Below are 17,800 nucleotides of genomic sequence, written 5' to 3' on the forward strand. Positions count from 1 at the left end.
ATGTGTTGGCAAGCTGCTACTGTCAAACATTAGGAAACATTTTACTCCACAAACGTCAGAGCTGCGCAGGTTTCCCAAACATTGCTACAATCTTTATTGCATTTCTTCGAGCTAAAATTGCGTTTTAAAACAAATGCTGTATTTTTTGGTTTAACCATCAATTTCTGAACTATTTGCTGTTTATTAGATTTAAATGTGTAATTTATGAAGTGAGTAAAGTACTTCAGATTTCTGTTCTGCAGAAGTAAACATTTAATTATACATATATACGTCATCATATTCCTCTGATCTTTTGTTTGATAGTCATGATGTGTGGCAAACCTTACCAAATTGCGATCTCGATCGTTGTTGCTGTGCTGTCTCTCGCACGGTCCGTTAGGTAAAAATAGAATAAAGTAGCATAAGTTCAGTGGCTGTAATTTTAGGCCGCTTATTTACCTACATTTTGATTCCTTCGGTAACTTCAGACTGTATTCCTGCAAGCTTTGAAGTCGCCATTCGTGAACAATATCAATATCAGGCTTCTGGTGGGAGTGTGTCAAAAATCCATTGCAAACGTTAAACGTCAGATTCTGGATAAAGACAGGAACTTGAAGTGATTTTGCTTTTTGTTTGTTTTATTTGACTTCAGGTGAGCATCATCAAGTGTGCTTTATCTACACCCTGGTCACTACACCCTTGCACTGGTGGTAGTCAGAGCAGAGCCGAGGGGAACATCAATATGGTTGGATTTTGAGTGGATTGGGGGTTTGAATATGTGTAAGAAAATGTTTGTATTAGCTGTATGAACATATACACTGATGCAGTGTGACATCATTTATGTTAAAGTTTCAGTAATGGTTCATGTCGAGCACGGATTTCATGTGACTCGCATAGGTATTCTGATATTGGGATGGCTTTTGCCTCTTGGTACCCAGCCTAAGATGTAATATTTAAGCAAGTAATAATGTTTCAGCCATGATGCAATCAGCCCAGCAGATGCCTCCTGAGGCAAGAAACTGGGCAATGCAGGCTGCAGGCTGGACAAGGTTGCCCCACAATGCTTGTGTCTCTTGTTAGACATTGCAACAGTTTCATAGACCTTAAATAGTAATAAGTTGGATTCTTGAGTTCCCAATAGCTATTTCCCAATATTTAGCTTATTGTCCTTGTCTTACATAGTGGCATGCATAATGCACATCATAGTCTGAAGTAGTGTCAAGTCAAGTCAAGTAGTGTTTTTATTACCTTACATGCTCTATAAGGTAGAACTACAAATTAGTCATGAGCATAAAGTTAATGTATAGGTAGCTCTTTACAGGATTATGCAGTTATTACCTTTGCATGCTGAGTGTTAGGGGTAGTTTGCCAAGTTCCTGACTATACCTATGCAACATTGCACTTAGTACCTTAATGTCTGTTTTGGAATGTTATTCCATATCTTCTTGCTTACCATTTACAGTTTAACCTATGTACTTTGCATGCCAGCCTCCAATTAAGAAGCTTACTTCTGTAAAAAAAATCTACAAATGTAAAGCTTCAGGTTTTTTTATATTTTAAATTCTACCCTATCATCTGCTACCATTTCTACTAATGTATTATCTAACAACATGCTAAGGAGTCTGAGACAGTAGATTCCAGTATTGTGGTAGTATCCAGTAAGTCCAGTATTGTGGCTGCACTGGACAGTCTGCCCTGCAGCTGAACAACTGCCCCTGCTCCCTCCTCAGCCATGATGAACTCAGCTCAGCCACCACCAGCTGCTGGTCAGCCAGGCCAGCCTCAGCAGCTGCCGCAGCAGCAGGCCCCCTCCAACCAGGCACCCTGGTGGATGAAGTATGCAGCCAAGGCCCTGGGTGCTGTGGGAGGACTTAGTGAGTGGACAAACAAAGTGTGCTGGCTGGGGCTGTTAGAAGAAACATTGATACATGCTGGGTTGTTACTTTTCAATTGTACACTCTTCTGTTTTGTAATAGTCATGTCCTTCACATTGTTCATAAATGTGACATGCTGCCACTCTATGGAATGGTTAACTCAATATCGGCTCTGTTTCAGTCGCCATCGGTCTGGGCGCCTTCAACTGTGTCACTGTTACTCCCCTGTACCTGCTGGCGGGCATCTGGCAGATGTGAGTACTCGGGAGACGTCCGGTTTGCTGGCACTGCCGTGCGCCCAAATGACAAACTGGCAGTCGGTCTGTGTCGTCAGTACAGGCTTTTTAAACTAGTCGTCCTTTTTTACGTTTTATCTCATACACTGAAAACCGATCGCTCCTGGTCAGGTTCCGTCACTTGCTGTGGCAGGTCGGGCCTTACCAAGATATTTTGTATCGTAATGCACTGACCTTCAGTGTCGCGAGTCGTTCTCATTCCCCGGTGACGCCGCGCGTTCTCCTCTGTGGCAGCATGGCCGGCTTTCTGGTGACAGTGCTGGAGGCGCCGTTCCTCTGCATGTTCATCGACTTCGTGCAGAACCTCAGCAAGAAGATGGAGAACGCCTCAGCCTTCTTCAAGGGCGGTCTCTACATCGCGTAAGTTATGAGAGCTGCCACGGGGCATTACGATGTGTGCTAGTTATGTACCAGTTATATGGCTTCTGTTGGCACTTGGCAGGGAGTGGCATACTGGCGTGTCGTGTTTCAGGCTTGCAGAGTTGCGGGGACGGGAGTTCAATTGCAGCTGTCGCGTTAGTCAGGCCGTTAGGTTTCAGGAAGAAAGCCGATCCACCAGCATACAGCGGGAGTTTGGTTAATTTCCCGAAACGCTCCGCTCGTATTTCAATGACATGCTTTAAATGACCGCGACTGCATTTTGGCAAGCATCTTTATAGGCTGCACGGCGGCTGAGCGTATTGCCCTCGCGTGTATCTGGGATACCATTTCTGTAATTTCTTGACCCCTGACGTCGTGTCTCTGTCTGTCGCAGGATCGCCATTCCCGCCGTGCTCATGTGCCAGACGGCGTCCATCATTATCGGATCGGGACTCATCTTCTCGGCCGGCGTACTGAACGGCCTGATGGCTCTCGGCAAAAAGTAAGTGGCTTTGTTGTTTTGATCAGTCATGCCAGTCATTTTGTCAATGATTGTTTGTGTCGTATGTGCACGATGTTTGGGGATCTGCTTATCAAATATTTCCTTCTTTGATCTTCTCTGGTTCGCTTTGTTACACACATTACACCCCACTGGGCACACTAGGGCAGTATTGTAGATGGGGCTTATGTTCAAGATCGATCGATCACCTTCGTTCGTTCACTTGGCAGGTAATGGGCGAATATTATGTTATCGCTCACTGTCAAAAAACATCCGATCCCCATCACAGGGTCACCATGTCGCACTGTCACCTCCCTTTCCCGGCGCCATGCCTTTTCTCCCGAGGCCCACCGATGACGCCGGCCGCCGCCTCTCAGGGGTAACCTACAGGACATGCTGGCCACTGCCCGCGGCTCGGACGGCGGCGGGGGCGGTGCTCCTCAGGCCAAACAGGCCCTGTTCAGTGACCCGGCCGTGTGGCAGCCCAACCCGTAGCTCCTGACCGGGGCACGGACAGACCGCGGACATGTCGGTTTGTGTGGGTGTTGTCCGTGAGAGCTAATGACATGCAAATGACTGTGATGCTGTGGATGTTGCCCTGTGTAGGATAATGAGCTGCGTTGTTGGTGTCTAGATATGGTAGTGTATTTAGGCATGCAGAGGAGATGCTGAGATTGGCTAGCTACTGGATGGCTGTCAGTGTGATGTGATGTGCATGTGCTCAATGTCAGTCACCCACCGCTTCCACACGCTGTGTTGGAGACAATGTTTCACATGTATGCCAAAAGTCTGATGCTCACCCTTCTATCACTGCTCTAGACAACGTTGTGTGCAAGGCACACAGTGAAGACGCTTGTTTGTTCGTTTTTTTTTAGTTTATCGCGCCGATTTTACAGATGCTGCAGCGGAACCTTTGTGTATTACATATGCTGCGTAATTGTCAAGTGTAGCACGAGACTGTTCGATCAGGCAGTGGCCTTGCTCGTCACCGCACGAATGGTTGTTATGTGTCCTTGTTTATGTTCGCTGTGCGTGTTTATGTTAATAGTTGTGAGTGTTTAGTGTTCATTGATCCTCATATGCTTGATATTTTTAGGCATTTTTGGGAAACCCACGCTATGTCCCCAGTAGCTTTTTGACAAATGATCACACACTTTCTGATCCGCTTCGTTTTCTCCGGTCGTTCGGATCCCAACTAAACCGGCAAATGGACGAGTAACGTCAAACGTTCTATCCTTGGAGCGTCGCAAACGGTTATGTGTACCTATTTGCCTCTGTCCTTGTACAGTCGGGCGGGGAAGTATCGATCGCCGGGGCCGGGTAAAGCTGAGCTTGTGTGCTTGTGTTGTCTTATGTCGTATGGTCAGCGCCGTCTCTTTTACCCGTTCTTTTACCCGCTCTTTTCATCTGTTTTTATTCGTATTGACGCAGTGTGACTCGAGTGCGGAAGTATGGTGGATGTACCTATGAATACATTAATTGATTGATTGATTGATCCTTCCCTGGCGGCAGCAGCTCTGATCCTTCTCATGCCGTTTTTACTTGATTATTTACTTTGACGGAATTATCGGGAGCGTCTACGCTGGATAGTCATTTTATGTCATATCCCATTCGTGCGAGTGCATTCTTAATAATAGCGATCTGCGTTCTGCACGGTCGAGCTCCTCCATGTTGATGCGATTCACGCAGCCGGAAAATTATGTCCTTCTGACTTGAGACTGAATGGGACTCTCTGTTCGTCGGTCAACCTATATTTCCACCACCCAGATTTGATTGTCTCGGCTACCGGTGCTTAAGAACCGTCGTCATTCGGACATACCGGTGTGGTCGAGATCTGAGCTCCCGTTGCCACATATTCTCTCAGTCTGACGTACGTCGTCGTGTCCGTTCCACAGGTGTTGTTCGACCTCTGTGTCTCTATCAGTCGACCTTAACACCTATCCGCCGAGTACGGTAGTCCCACGTCACCGAGTGCGCAGAGATACGGGTCCGCGTGGGACCGATAACCTCCCCGCTCCTCTTCTGTCCCTCCCCGCCCCTCCGTTCGTTGGTCGCCGCCTGTCACAGTCGATAAGTGGTGTAAACGGCGCACCTGCTGACGGGAAACAAAGGCCCCCGCCGCGGTACAGTGCAGTGGGGCCCCCGCCGCGGTACAGTGGGGGCAGGTAGAGAGACCTGTGGAGACCGGGGCAGGCGGACATAGACTGGTGAAGAGAAGCCGTTTTGATGTCCTTACATAACTATACCGTTCTAAAGATGTTAAAAGATAGTAATCGGTTCGGTAAACATTGACATTGCATGTTATGCCTGAGTAAGTTTTGTGTCAATCACGATTCACGGGTTCATGAGCGCCTACGGAGAAGGTTTAACTGTCGTTTTACCTCCGTTTCGCGCCGATACGGAGTGTTCCGCGCTTCGCATCGCTCCTTATCGCCGTGACGTCATTGCTGAATCATCGTCGGCGTTGCCATGGGTGTTGTGTCCAGTCATGCGGATGGATTTGACCGGATGTTGGTGTAGTGATATGATACTTATGGCTGACCCGTGAAGGACACTGACATTCCGTGTTACTGCAGCTGATGTTGAGCCGCTCTGACGTGACTGATGTGACTGAGCGCTGACCTGACCTGTCCGTGTCCCCAGGGCGTCGCGGGAGGAGATGCTGGGTAACGCCGCCTCCGACAAAGTACCGATCGTGGTTGATCCGCAGCCGATGGCCACATCATAGGCAGCCGGAGCCGGCCGGCCGCCCCCGCCGCTGTGGAAAAGATGGAGGAGAGCCACCGCGGCGGGACGGCCGGGCCGTCGGCTGGGTATTTATTGGTGAGCGGCAGCGGCCACCGCCGGAATTCTGTGTTAACCGGGAGAGGCTGGAACCGTGTAGGGGTTCGCTGTGGTCTCTGTGTTTAGGCAGCGAGTTATAGGTATCGTGGTCGGCTCTGGACGAATGTAGGCGAATTGATTGTCGGATAGGGATGTTGGGATGAATGTGACGATTGGTTAGCCCAGTGATGAGAGAGCATATCTAATCTAATTACCCCGGCCTAGTGACACGGTCGTCCCTTTAGAAGTCATTTGTTGTTCAGACTGGCAAAACGTGTAGTCAGCTTACCGGCTCGACGCAACACTAGACTTACTCACAGGCTTACCAGCACATCGCGGAGTATTTCTGTGTCTACGATTCCGTGGTTCACTACCAGCTGTGATTTACCGACTCGATGTGTTCGCGGCGGTAGACGCGAGGTCTCTGAACCCCTCTCTAGACGACCGGCGTGGTCTCGATTAGGTTAGAGTCACGTCCCGGGGTACCTATCGAGTCACCATCGACGGCTGACTCGGGTGACTCTTTAGACCAGTCCGACGAACCGGACTGTTCAGTTCATCAAACCCTCTGTGTTCCGGCCGGCCAGAGAGCGGGATTTTTCCTGGTCCATGTGCTCTCTGCGCCCGCTACGACCCCGTGTGCGCGTAGATTAAACTCCTCTGATTTCTCTGCACACGAGAGCTGTCTAAGCAGGTAGCCAAGACGCATCTGTGTTGCGGTTTGAGCGTCAGCGCCGCCAAGGAGTATTTAGAACCATTCGGCGGAGACTGCGCCCATGCAGTGGGGCGGAATGACTATGACGGGCTAGGTCGCGTCGCCTAGTCCTAGATCAAACAGGTGCTGGTGCCATGGCGACTCGGTAGCAATGCGGCCGCGCGCCAGAAAGACTGTAATCGATGCTTGTCACTAAACGTAGTCGCTCGTTTGGTTCGCTCGGGTGCATGTGTATGTAATTTAAACGAACGTGTACGAGTATAGCCGTCTATTCTGTCTGTCGCTCAGTAGTGGGCTGTAGTAGGGAATTTACCCGTATTTTCGCCCGCCACCCGGTCACACAGTCAGTGGCTGGTGGCGTGGATTCGGGCTTTGTTATCGTGTACATATAACCATACCACTGTCCGTACTCTGGTGAGAGCTGTTTCACGTGGCACGCGGGCCTGTGTTCCCGTAGACTTCGCTTCCACTGTAGCTCCGTCGCTGTCACTCTGAGCTTTGCCCGGTCCTGCAGAGCACCCCGGCACCCTACTGGATATGCCGTCAGCGATAGGTGGATCGGAACGATTGGGGGTACCGGCCCCGCGGTCAGCGATATGACATTCCCAGAGATCGGTGGACGGATGGTAGGCCGGACGGTGGAAGGCCCAGAGTCAATACACTGTGTTCGGTGTGAACGCTGTGTGTTTATGGGTGTGAAGTATGAGTTGTATGCCACAAGCCTGACGAGGGGATAATGCGTATAATGAAGCTGCAACTTCAATGAGCACACTTCAGGTACACCGCCGTCAAATCACTACGTAATCGTTCGCTCCATGCAATCCTAACCTGGATAAAAGATAAACCGAATAAACAAGGCGAAGAAGCATCCCACAGACAATGCACAAGTTGCCGTTTATTACTCAAATACACACAGCAACCATTGAACTTCACATCCGCTTCATATCAGCGAAATGCATCATAGGCTAGACTCCCGATTCTCTCACCAGGCCGCCTCGTCCACAATAATGTTCTGAGACCGTAAGTTGGGGCGGGGTGGTTCACGAACCGCTACAGCGACATGCCGCGCCCCTTAGCCTGACCAGAGGCGTCATCGCCCCCCCCCCCCCCATATCGCCATGTACGGGGGATAGAAGCATGACTTAAGTAACTTCTGAGCAGAATTTAATCCGATCGTATCAGTCCCGCGGACGACAAATGCTGGCGGCGCACGGCGCGACGTCTATAATTTACACGTACATGATTACACAACGCGGATAGATGCACCACACTTCACCTTATGTTAGAGTCCTCTGAAATGTGAGTCCTCTGTCTGTGTGGTTTAAAGCTCACTCTAGACTGAAGATGCAGTTTTTCGCCAGCTGCTAACCAGCAATGAAAGCACCGACCACCAGAACGGTGGGCTGAAGAAACGCGCAGCGCCCACCGCTGGAATGCTGACCTTTGTGTGACCCCTGACCGCGCCGTGACCCCCGGCAGCGCCCGGGTCATGAGGTCATAGTCGGGTCACACAGCAGCCTATGTCACACGGCGGGTGGCGATCAACGGTATCCAGTCGGCAGTACAATGGAGGTTAAACGCAGAGCTCTGGACGGGGCAGAGCCCGCCACCGTCCCAGGGCCCAGGGAGTCGGCTCCTGGCAGTACGAGCGACGGCCGACGCCGTCACTGACACCAGAGTACCAGACGCGCACAAATGCGTCTTACGTCAAGATCTGTCATGGTGGCAGTCCACAACTCCTGCGTCAACACTCAACAGCACGGACGCTGCAGTTTGTGACAACAGCTGTGGCACTTGTATGTTCATGTCTTACTGGATCACTTGGTGTCGCGGGGCGCCATTGCCGCCATACGCGCAGGACCGTAGTCTTTCTTCATCCCATTCCACAGCAGTGCAGCAGTCCAGCCGCCATGACTTTCCCTCTGGTTCTGATCAGGCCTGTCTGCCTGTATGTCTGTCCCCGCCTAGCGCCGTGACTCTCTTCGTCCTCAGTTCTCACTATCCACCGCCTCAGATTTCATCACTCGGTCTGACCGAAAACACTCAATCAACCCTACGTCTGGTGTCGTCAGACGGCCTCTCCCACCACTCCGAGTCCAACTCTCCTCACTCGGCATCCCCGGCCCAGCCGTGCGCCTTCCTCAGCGACACCGCGCGGCGGCAGGGCGGCGGCGGCGGCGGACTGGGGCTCTGGGGGCCGCCGGCCGCCAGTGACGGCCGTCACCACAGCTGGCTCTCGCTGGGAGGCAGCCGCACCACGCCCACCCCACCGCCCAGCCGACGGTAGTTCATCGTGCCGCAGATCCGCCACGTGTTCTCGTCCGGGTCGTACATCTCGATCGTCTTCAGGTAGGTGGTGCCGTCGAAGCCGCCGACCGCGTACAGCTGACCGTTGACGACGGCCAGGCCGACCTGGCAAGGAAGGGGGCGTCAGTCAGTCATGGGATAGTGTGTCTATCGGTTGTGGTAGGCGACTGCGACGTCCACCAGCTATCATAAGGCAGGTGAAGTAACAACGGCGTAAAGCGACGGCAAGTCTGTTAGTCACCATAGGACAATGTGCCTAGCGGGGCGGAGGGTGGACTTCAGTTACAGGTGTGCGGCGCGACAGGGCGTGGAGTAAGCAGGTGCGGACGGACGCCACACATGGGGCTCGTGCAGGAACAATAGTGGAGGAGGGAGCGTGACACAGGTGTGTCGGTGTGCGTCATTGTGCGGGAATAACGTCATTGGTAACCAATTCAAAGAGAGCTAATGCAGAACGCGATTAATGCAAACATCGACCGGAAAAGTAGCATGATCACACGTCACACACACACACACACACACATCGTAGAGCAGCTTCCCTTTTCCGTAATTATTACCAAAAAAAAAAATAGAGTGACGGTAGTGAAATTGCTCCGATTCGCCGCCAACCTATCGAGTACCGATTGACCGGCTCCCACAAACACAAAGTCCCTCAATCTTACTCGTCAGCTACCCTTTGCCAGTTTGCCGCCGCTCAACCCTCGGTTCCTTCACAGCAGCTCCAACCTTCCGAACAGTGCACCAACCATTCCCCTAAGCCACAAACCCTCCAGCCCCACCCCCGTCCGCCCAGCGTAACTAACATCAGCCTGCTGTTTGCTTATCTAAAAGACTACGCATCAAAGCCACACCTGACCTTAGCCCGAGCTGACTCTCAGCTGCCCCAGCCACTCACCCCACTGCGCCGGGAGCTCATGGCCACGATGGGGCTCCACTGTTTGGTGGCCGGACTGTAGCGCTCCGCCGACGACAGCTCCGTGCAGTCGTCACGGCCGCCCACAGCGTATATCATGTTGTTGAACACGGCGCAGCCCAGGTGTTTGCGCCGCGTGGACATGGGAGGCACCATGGTCCACCGGTTCGTCTTCGGGTCGTAACACTCCACTGGAAATGGGCGAGAACATAACCGCTCAGTGTCTAACAAGTCATAGGACCTGAACTTTCGGGATGATCGACCCGGCTTCCTAACATCGGTCTTATTCGAGCGAGCGGATTGTCGGTCTGGATTTCTATTCCATATTGACCTAAGCTGATATCAGAATATCTACTCTATACTGACCAGTGTGATTAGTTATTACTTAACCTTCCTCAAACCAGACTGTCTCTTTCGTATCTCACCTGAGCTGAGCGGACTCTGCCCGTCGCTGCCGCCGACTGCATACAGCAGACCCCCGAGCACAGCCACGGCCACACCCAGCCGGCGGGTGGTCATACTCGACACCTTACTCCAGCGGTTCGTTTTCGGGTCGTAGCTGGGGAAAGGGAGTCACGTCAGATGAGCGAAAATTGAACAACAAAAACACAAACATACGAGTCAATACCAGACACCTTGTCAACAAATTTTGCAAAGTCTATAACAGCATACACCAATGCCATTGTTTTCCACAAGAAATGTGGTAATGGTATGATTAGCAGACAAAATGTGGCCGTAAGACGGTGTCTCATGACCACCTCATCGACAAATGATCTCCATGAAAAAACGTCAACTCATTCTTAGCCCGGCGGACTCACCGTTCGACGAAGTTGAGGCAGGAGACGCCGTCCTGTCCGCCGACGGCGTACAGGTACCCGTCGAGCACGGCCACTCCGACCGAGGTACGGCAGCTGGAGGTGGGGGCCACCTCCGACGACCACTGGTTAGACAGCGGGTCGTACCTGAGAGAGGGGGAGGGGTGGGGGTCAGTGAGAGTCCTAATGTAGTGGGACGGCATAGTGTGGCCCACTCATAGATCTCAGAATATGAGAACGGAGTTGAGAAGACGAATCACATACGGTAGATCCCAAAAGGATACCGCAATGTACAATCTTACAATCTTATCTAATCTAATCAAATCAACTATCTAACAATGCAATCACAGTTGTAATGTAACAGAGATTTCGTCTGAGTCGGCGCATATAACGCGTAGGTTCAAGAAAACTGATTGAGTGCAGTCAATCATATCAACAATTTCGTCCTACACATCAGCTACAATAATATAATATCATCTGTATAATAATGACAAATCTTACAGTCGTACTGTTAACAGCACATTGCGCAACTTCTTCACCACGCATTCAACCTGGCCATCAGCGCCACCCACCTCTCGATGCTGTTGAGGTAAGAGTGTCCGTCGTGTCCTCCGACCGCGTACAGCAGGTCATCCAGCACCGCCACGCCGACGCCACAGCGCCGTTTGGACATGGGCGCCATCATGCGCCATTCGCAGGTCTGCGGGTCGAACTGCTCCACAGAGGCGATCGCGTCGCCGCTGCACCAGCCGCCCACTGCGGGCGGGGAGAGGCGGTCAGTGGTGGCGGCGGGACCCGGACAGTACCTGATAATTGCTCAAAGGCTAGGTAGAGTGGGATTGTCGGTGGGTGAGTAGACACTAGACAGTAATCAGTGATTGCGAGGCAGATTGTGGTGGGGGGACAGTCATCGCTCAGCGGTGGGGGAGGGGGGGGGGGGGTCGTCGATCGTCGGTCATTGGTGGGGACGGTCAGTGTTAGAGGCGAAACGGGGTGAAACGATTACTAGTTTCGTGTCAACTCAGGATGGAGCCAATGCGCTTGCTCTTAGTGAGTCATCAACCTCCAAATAGCCTGATGTGCTAGCTAGTCAGAGACCTCACAACCAAGCCTACACCATGGATGAAGTATTCCTCATCCATGCCTACAGGGTGGATCCTTACCTGCGAACAGGACCTCGCCGCGTTTGATGGGTTTGCGCGGCCGGGTGCGCGGCCCCTGCATCAGAGGTCGCTCCTGGGGCAGCAGCAGGTAGTTTTTAGCCTCGTCCACCAGATCCCGGCAGCCCTCGTCCGATTTGATCAGCAGGTCGGAGCCGACGGTGCCCACCAGAAACTTGGGGTTCAGCAGCGGCATCCGGACGTGTTGTAGGATCTGTGAACGGAGGGTAACAGTCAGTCGAAGCAAAACGCGGGCGAAGACACGCCTGAATGAGCTCCTCGATGTCCAGCACAGACCTGCAATATGAAAACGGAAAAATAACGATAAAAGACTTATTCGAGTCGGCATCTAGAATGTTGTTTCGTTTATCTTTTAACTTCGACAAGCAATGACCATTTATCGACGAAGAAGTTACCTACTGAAAGTGGTGAAAGTGAAAGGTGCGAACACTGCAAGAGGGTAGGTAAAAATAACCATTCAGAGCGCTAGCATCTGATCAACCACTATCACCAGAACTGTAGACTGTGACGGCTCAATGAACCCGCCTATGAACGCACCTGCAGCAGGTGATGTCGCCTCTCGGAGATGTTGTACTTGACCCAGGACATGACGGCGCTGTACACCTGCTCCTCGTTCCGCACGTTCAGCTCGTCAGAGGAGATGATCTCCACCAGCTGGTTGACTGGTAACAGGAGAAACTCTTCGCTCTCCATCACCTTTGGGAACACAAGGTAATCCAGTAATGCGAGAAAAAGCTGTCAGTGGTTCTCTTTGACTGTCGTCAGTCGCAAACGTAAATTTATTGGGTCGCGTTGATGTTTAACTAAACGTGGGAAAGTTTCAAGGCCTGAAATTAGCTAATTCGATCAAGCTCATGTTCAGAACGATAAGATTATGTAACTGGCAAGCTCAGATTCTGCACCAATCTTCAGGTCACATTTCCGATAAACAGTATATAAGAGGACACAACTTAGCGCAAACGTAAATGGGGATAACTCGGACACCTATCGGACTAGAGATGTCAATCGGATACCAACCTTTTGTTATACCGATACCAAACCAATACCAACTTGGCAATTGGTATTTCAATCCTAATGTGTTTCGGATTTTGTTGGCATTATGAGCCCACACTTATGTATAAGAGGCCGAGAAATTGGTAAAAAGTTGGTATTTCCCTCATGTTCTGAAGTTTGTTTGGTTTCGGTAATTCCTCACGGTCTAAGTTGGTATTTGGTTTGGTATCGGTATCGGTATTTTCTGTAATTGACATCACTATATCAGACCGTCTCCATTCAGACGCACCTCCTGGAAGTTGTGCTGGGTGAACTTGTCGGCGATGCGGAGCAGTTCTCTGCAGGCGTGGGTGTCGGCGAACGCCCGGATTCCCAGGCAGTTGGTGGGGTCGAGCTGCCGCTTCAGAAACTCACAGCACACCTCCTGGATCTCGGTGAGCTGCAGAAGGCACGCTGCAGGGAGAGAAAGGTGGGTTGTGTGATATTAAATCCGTTTTTGCGACAGTGGCTCGATGGTTGGACCAGCGTTAAAAGATATTATGCTAAGAGCAAATTATGGTCCAACAACTCAACATAAAATAACTCAGCTGCTGTTAATACCTGATCGACTTTAGAATGCCAATGAAGTAGTCAACAGGCTATATGAGCTTTTAAATTACACAAGCTCCGTCAGGTAATTACGAGCACGACTGGTCACCGCTTGAACCAAACTAGCACAGCACACACTAAGTTGACATCAGGGAGTCGCACAGCAAATGAGACAGCAAAAACAACAGCCGCGGTAGTAACCCAGCTGTCTTGAGCTAACCCAGCTGATGGTATACTGCGACCGTAAAAACAGACCTAAACAAAGACGGCTGCCACTTGGCGGTAGCAACGCAAAATATCCACGACACACGCCAAAGCACAACACAAGCCAGCCCTGCCGTCTAGTAAACACTTAAGTGAATATAAACCAGTCTACTTTCCACCATCCTGGTCTGTGATGTACCTAGATCTGAACCTCGGCCTCTGGCCTAACAAGATTCACCCAGTCCATCGGCGGTTGCACTGACCTGCCGGCAGCAGTGTCTGCACGTTCGACTCCTCGACGACGATGTGGGACGTATAACAGAAGTCGATGAGTAGCTCCATGGCCAGCTCGTCAATGTCGCGGATGGTGACCTCCGTCTGACGCGACTCGACCAGTTCGCCCGTGAACATGGCGTGGAAGTAGGGACTGCACGCCGACAGGATAACTCTGTGGGAAATGTGGGCATCATAAGAAATGCATGGCGTGGAAATAAGGACATACGCCGACAGAATAACCCAGCGGATGATACGGGTGCAGCTCGAGGACATAATCCCACCGTTTGTAACCAGAAACAAAAACACAAGTAACTTTGTGCCCTAGCAAATTATGTAGCACGTTATTTCCAGTCCAATTCACATGGACTGACATCTCCACTAGCTCCGACGTCCTTACCTGTGCGCGAATATTTTCCGGCTGCCGACGAAGAGGACCACATCGCAGAGCTCGCGGTGTTTCCTGAGCAGTGCCAGGTCCTTGAGCGTGGAGCGGGGGTGTTTCTCGGAGGTGAAGGGCAGGCGCGCCGGCGAGGGCGGCCGCTCGGCCTCCGACAGCTCCGTCAGGTTCATAGCGCCGCGGATCATCGGGTCATCTCAGGGGGCGGCGGCAGGCGAGAGACGGCCACCGGCGGGCGGCGGGTACCGGCCGGCCCGGCTGCTCCCTCACTCCAGGTGTGACCAGGGGCAGAGAGTGGTCACAGGTCCTAGCAGGTGGGCTGAGGGTGCAAAAAGGAAGAGTGCCAAATGCATTAATAGACTGCATGTTAATAATGTAACCATAGCAACATCTTTTGATGTTGTCATTTGCCTAAAGTTGTAATGGAATAAAATATGGGTATGCTAATGGAAATTGAAACATTTTAAACATAAGGTTCAACAATTGACCCAAAAATAGTTAGTTGAGTCTGTCATTTTCAGTGTTTTTGCAAAGTATTGGCACCTTAGTAGCAGGAGCAGCTTTTTAACTACAACAGCAAATTGCAATTGTTATCGTGATAAAAATACTTGCTGACATGGCAGAAACTTGGTAAGAACTGCATAGTTAGGTACCGCAGCCCAACTTGGTAAGAACTGCATAGGTATGTACCAATTGTGCAGTGTGCACACACAAAAAAGGCTATGAAAAAGACTGTTCAAGCCCAGAAATGATTTATTTTACAAACAGAAACATCTAAATGCTGCAAAACACCTAAAAGCTCTTCAATTATTCAGCAGCTGCTGCAAGTCAAGCCCACTTAATGATGCTATGCCATTTTTAAGCTTATCACATTGAGCTCAGGGTCATTTCTAGTTTTCATTCTTGGAACTCTCCAGTTTCCAAAAATGAAACTTACACAAAGTTGTCATCAGGGCATCATATTCACCATTTGCCTACCACACATTTGCTAGATTACAGTACTTTTTGGAAAAAACATCAAGAAAAACAAACACAAGTCACAATGTTACATAACATATGATTTACTTGATAAATCCAAAAATATCCATGATTTAAGATGAGTTTTGATTTATGGAACTCGAGTTTTCATAAATGGAACACACCCCCTTTAATTTTTGGAAACGTTTCCATAACTAGAAATGCACCACCTATTGCTATCATTCATCATTTCAATAAATGGGCCAGATACCATATCGTGCACAACTGACAACTTGTACTGGCCGCAGAGCCAGAATTAACTGAAGGGATTGTGTAGCCTTCTACCTGCAATAACTTCAACATACCATCAAATTATCATGGTCAAAACGGGCGCAGGATAAAGTCGAGTGGTGACTTAATGTGGGCCAGAGGCCGCTCATTAAGTCACCATTAATCCATTGAAAGTTAACTGTATTCATGTGTATGAAAGTGACAATGGAATTATTTTAATAATGATAACCAAGAGAAAGCCTCTGACAAAAGTTATTTGTGTAACAGGAAATAACATTGCAAACTTGAACTCAAGATAAGAAACAAGCTCACCTTGGCAGGACTGCTCAAAAACGGTACGGTATGAATCTTGACGAGCAGGTCAAGAAACAGATTAAGATGAACGCACTTCTCAATTTACCATAAACCAAAAAAAGTTAAGCACAAAATTTATTACATCCGTTCAAAATGTGTTCCACAACAACACAGAGAACAACGCGAACAACGCTGAACGCACACAACGCTGAACGCACATATAACGGCGCGTCTTGGAACTATCTACCTTTATGGCGCACCACAGACAAATCCTGCTGATAAAGTTTTAACTTTATATTACATTGACTCATGAAGGTTTAACTTCACTGGTTGAAAAGCAAGGAAATTATACGTCCATCAATTGAGCAGCAGATTGATATTCGCGAATATCAAACTAAAAATTCGATATTCGGACGGGGAACGAAATAACTCAAGAACCAGTGAACCGATTTTGATGAAAATACCCTCATTCGATTCCTCGTTCCTTATTCCAGCTTGACAGCGATTTCCAGGTCACTAGGTCATGACCTTCAAGGTCAAGGTCAAGGTCAAAGGACGGGGAACGCTCTACAGCCTACAGTTACCGTCTGATTGGCTTGTAAATGGTCTCAATCGATTCCTCGACCCCGATTCCAGCTTGACAGCGATTTCCAGGTCACTAGGTCATGACCTTCAAGGTCAAGGTCAAGGTCAAAGGACGGGGAACGCTCTACAGCCTAAAGTTACCGTCCGATTGGCTTGTAAATGATCTCAATCGATTCCTCGACCCCGATTCCAGCTTGACAGCGATTTCCAGGTCACTAGGTCATGACCTTCAAGGTCAAGGTCAAGGTCAAAGGACGGGGAACGCTCTACAGCCTAAAGTTACCGTCCGATTGGCTTGTAAATGGCCTCAAACGATTCCTCGACCCCGATTCCAGCTTGACAGCGATTTCCAGGTCACTAGGTCATGACCTTCAAGGTCAAGGTCAAGGTCAAAGGACGGGGAACGCTCTATAGCCTAAAGTTACCGTCCGATTGGCTTGTAAATGGTCTCAATCGATTCCTTGACCCCGATTCCAGCTTGACAGCGAATTCCAGGTCACTAGGTCATGACCTTCAAGGTCAAGGTCAAGGTCAAAGGACGGGGAACGCTCTACAGCCTACAGTTACCGTCTGATTGGCTTGTAACTGGTCGCAATCGATTCCTCGACCCCGATTCCAGCTTGACAGCGATTTCCAGGTCACTAGGTCATGACCTTCAAGGTCAAGGTCAAGGTCAAAGGACGGGGAACGCTCTACAGCCTAAAGTTACCGTCCGATTGGCTTGTAAATGGTCTCAATCGATTCCTCGACCCCGATTCCAGCTTGACAGCGATTTCCAGGTCACTAGGTCATGACCTTCAAGGTCAAGGTCAAGGTCAAAGGACGGGGAACGCTCTACAGCCTAAAGTTACCGTCCGATTGGCTTGTAAATGGTCTCAATCGATTCCTCGACCCCGATTCCAGCTTGACAGCGATTTCCAGGTCACTAGGTCATGACCTTCAAGGTCAAGGTCAAGGTTCGCGAATATCAAACTAAGAATTCGATATTCGGACGGGGAACGCAATAACTCAAGAACCAGTGAACCGATTTTGATGAAAATGCCCTCATTCGATTCCTCGTTCCTTATTGCAGGTTGACAGCGATTTCCAGGTCACTAGGTCATGATCTTCAAGGTCAAGGTCAAGGTCAAAGGACGGGGAACGCTCTACAGCCTAAAGTTACCGTCCGATTGGCTTGTAAATGGTCTCAATCGATTCCTCGACCCCGATTCCAGCTTGACAGCGATTTCCAGGTCACTAGGTCATGACCTTCAAGGTCAAGGTCAAGGTCAAAGGACGGGGAACGCTCTACAGCCTAAAGTTACCGTCCGATTGGCTTGTAAATGGCCTCAAACGATTCCTCGACCCCGATTCCAGCTTGACAGCGATTTCCAGGTCACTAGGTCATGACCTTCAAGGTCAAGGTCAAGGTCAAAGGACGGGGAACGCTCTACAGCCTAAAGTTACCGTCCGA

At 50.1% G+C, this 17,800-nt stretch overlaps 2 protein-coding genes across 4 annotated transcripts; one reads left to right on the forward strand and one right to left on the reverse strand.

The window, feature by feature from the left end:
* The first annotated feature begins 324 nt into the window (after window positions 1-324).
* LOC122377910 (calcium channel flower-like) lies at window positions 325-7,223 on the forward strand. Of its 3 annotated transcripts, none has more exons than XM_043358498.1 (6): window positions 325-631; window positions 1,710-1,853; window positions 2,035-2,107; window positions 2,384-2,509; window positions 2,904-3,011; window positions 3,386-4,495. In XM_043358498.1, exons 2-6 carry the CDS (start codon window positions 1,712-1,714, stop codon window positions 3,501-3,503), a joined length of 567 nt encoding a protein of 188 aa, XP_043214433.1. In that variant the 5' UTR covers window positions 325-631; window positions 1,710-1,711; the 3' UTR covers window positions 3,504-4,495. The 3 variants fall into 3 exon arrangements, with proteins under 3 accessions (XP_043214433.1, XP_043214435.1, XP_043214434.1); XM_043358500.1 differs by lacking the exon at window positions 3,386-4,495 and adding an exon at window positions 5,652-7,223 and having other exon boundaries at window positions 326-631; XM_043358499.1 differs by lacking the exon at window positions 325-631 and adding an exon at window positions 928-990 and having other exon boundaries at window positions 3,386-3,531.
* A 205-nt stretch (window positions 7,224-7,428) lies between these two features.
* LOC122377908 (kelch-like protein diablo) lies at window positions 7,429-16,034 on the reverse strand. The gene is made up of 11 exons (XM_043358497.1): window positions 15,781-16,034; window positions 14,221-14,539; window positions 13,811-13,995; window positions 13,045-13,208; window positions 12,300-12,458; window positions 11,745-11,955; window positions 11,154-11,337; window positions 10,585-10,728; window positions 10,192-10,325; window positions 9,749-9,957; window positions 7,429-8,958 (listed from the first exon to the last, which is right to left on the reverse strand). Exons 2-11 carry the CDS (start codon window positions 14,406-14,408, stop codon window positions 8,767-8,769), a joined length of 1,770 nt encoding a protein of 589 aa, XP_043214432.1. The 5' UTR covers window positions 14,409-14,539; window positions 15,781-16,034; the 3' UTR covers window positions 7,429-8,766.
* Window positions 16,035-17,800: the final 1,766 nt, after the last annotated feature.

Source organism: Amphibalanus amphitrite, unplaced genomic scaffold (assembly GCF_019059575.1).
Source record: "Amphibalanus amphitrite isolate SeventyFive unplaced genomic scaffold, NRLGWU_Aamphi_draft 000052F_arrow, whole genome shotgun sequence".
NCBI classification, from domain to species: domain Eukaryota; kingdom Metazoa; phylum Arthropoda; class Thecostraca; order Balanomorpha; family Balanidae; genus Amphibalanus; species Amphibalanus amphitrite.

What these genes read in the sequence shown, in the direction of transcription:
- LOC122377910 (XM_043358498.1), top strand. Translation starts at nt 1,712, where the DNA reads ATGATGAACTCAGCTCAGCCACCACCAGCTGCTGGTCAGCCAGGCCAG. An exon ending in GGGTGCTGTGGGAGGACTTA is followed by an intron (nt 1,854 to 2,034) that starts GTGAGTGGACAA and finishes GCTCTGTTTCAG; the next exon opens with TCGCCATCGGTCTGGGCGCC. An exon ending in AAGGGCGGTCTCTACATCGC is followed by an intron (nt 2,510 to 2,903) that starts GTAAGTTATGAG and finishes TGTCTGTCGCAG; the next exon opens with GATCGCCATTCCCGCCGTGC.
- LOC122377908 (XM_043358497.1), bottom strand. Translation starts at nt 14,408, where the DNA reads ATGATCCGCGGCGCTATGAACCTGACGGAGCTGTCGGAGGCCGAGCGG. An exon ending in CGGCGAGGTCCTGTTCGCAG is followed by an intron (nt 11,338 to 11,744) that starts GTAAGGATCCAC and finishes CCCCGCCCGCAG; the next exon opens with TGGGCGGCTGGTGCAGCGGC. An exon ending in TACCTCAACAGCATCGAGAG is followed by an intron (nt 10,729 to 11,153) that starts GTGGGTGGCGCT and finishes CCCCTCTCTCAG; the next exon opens with GTACGACCCGCTGTCTAACC.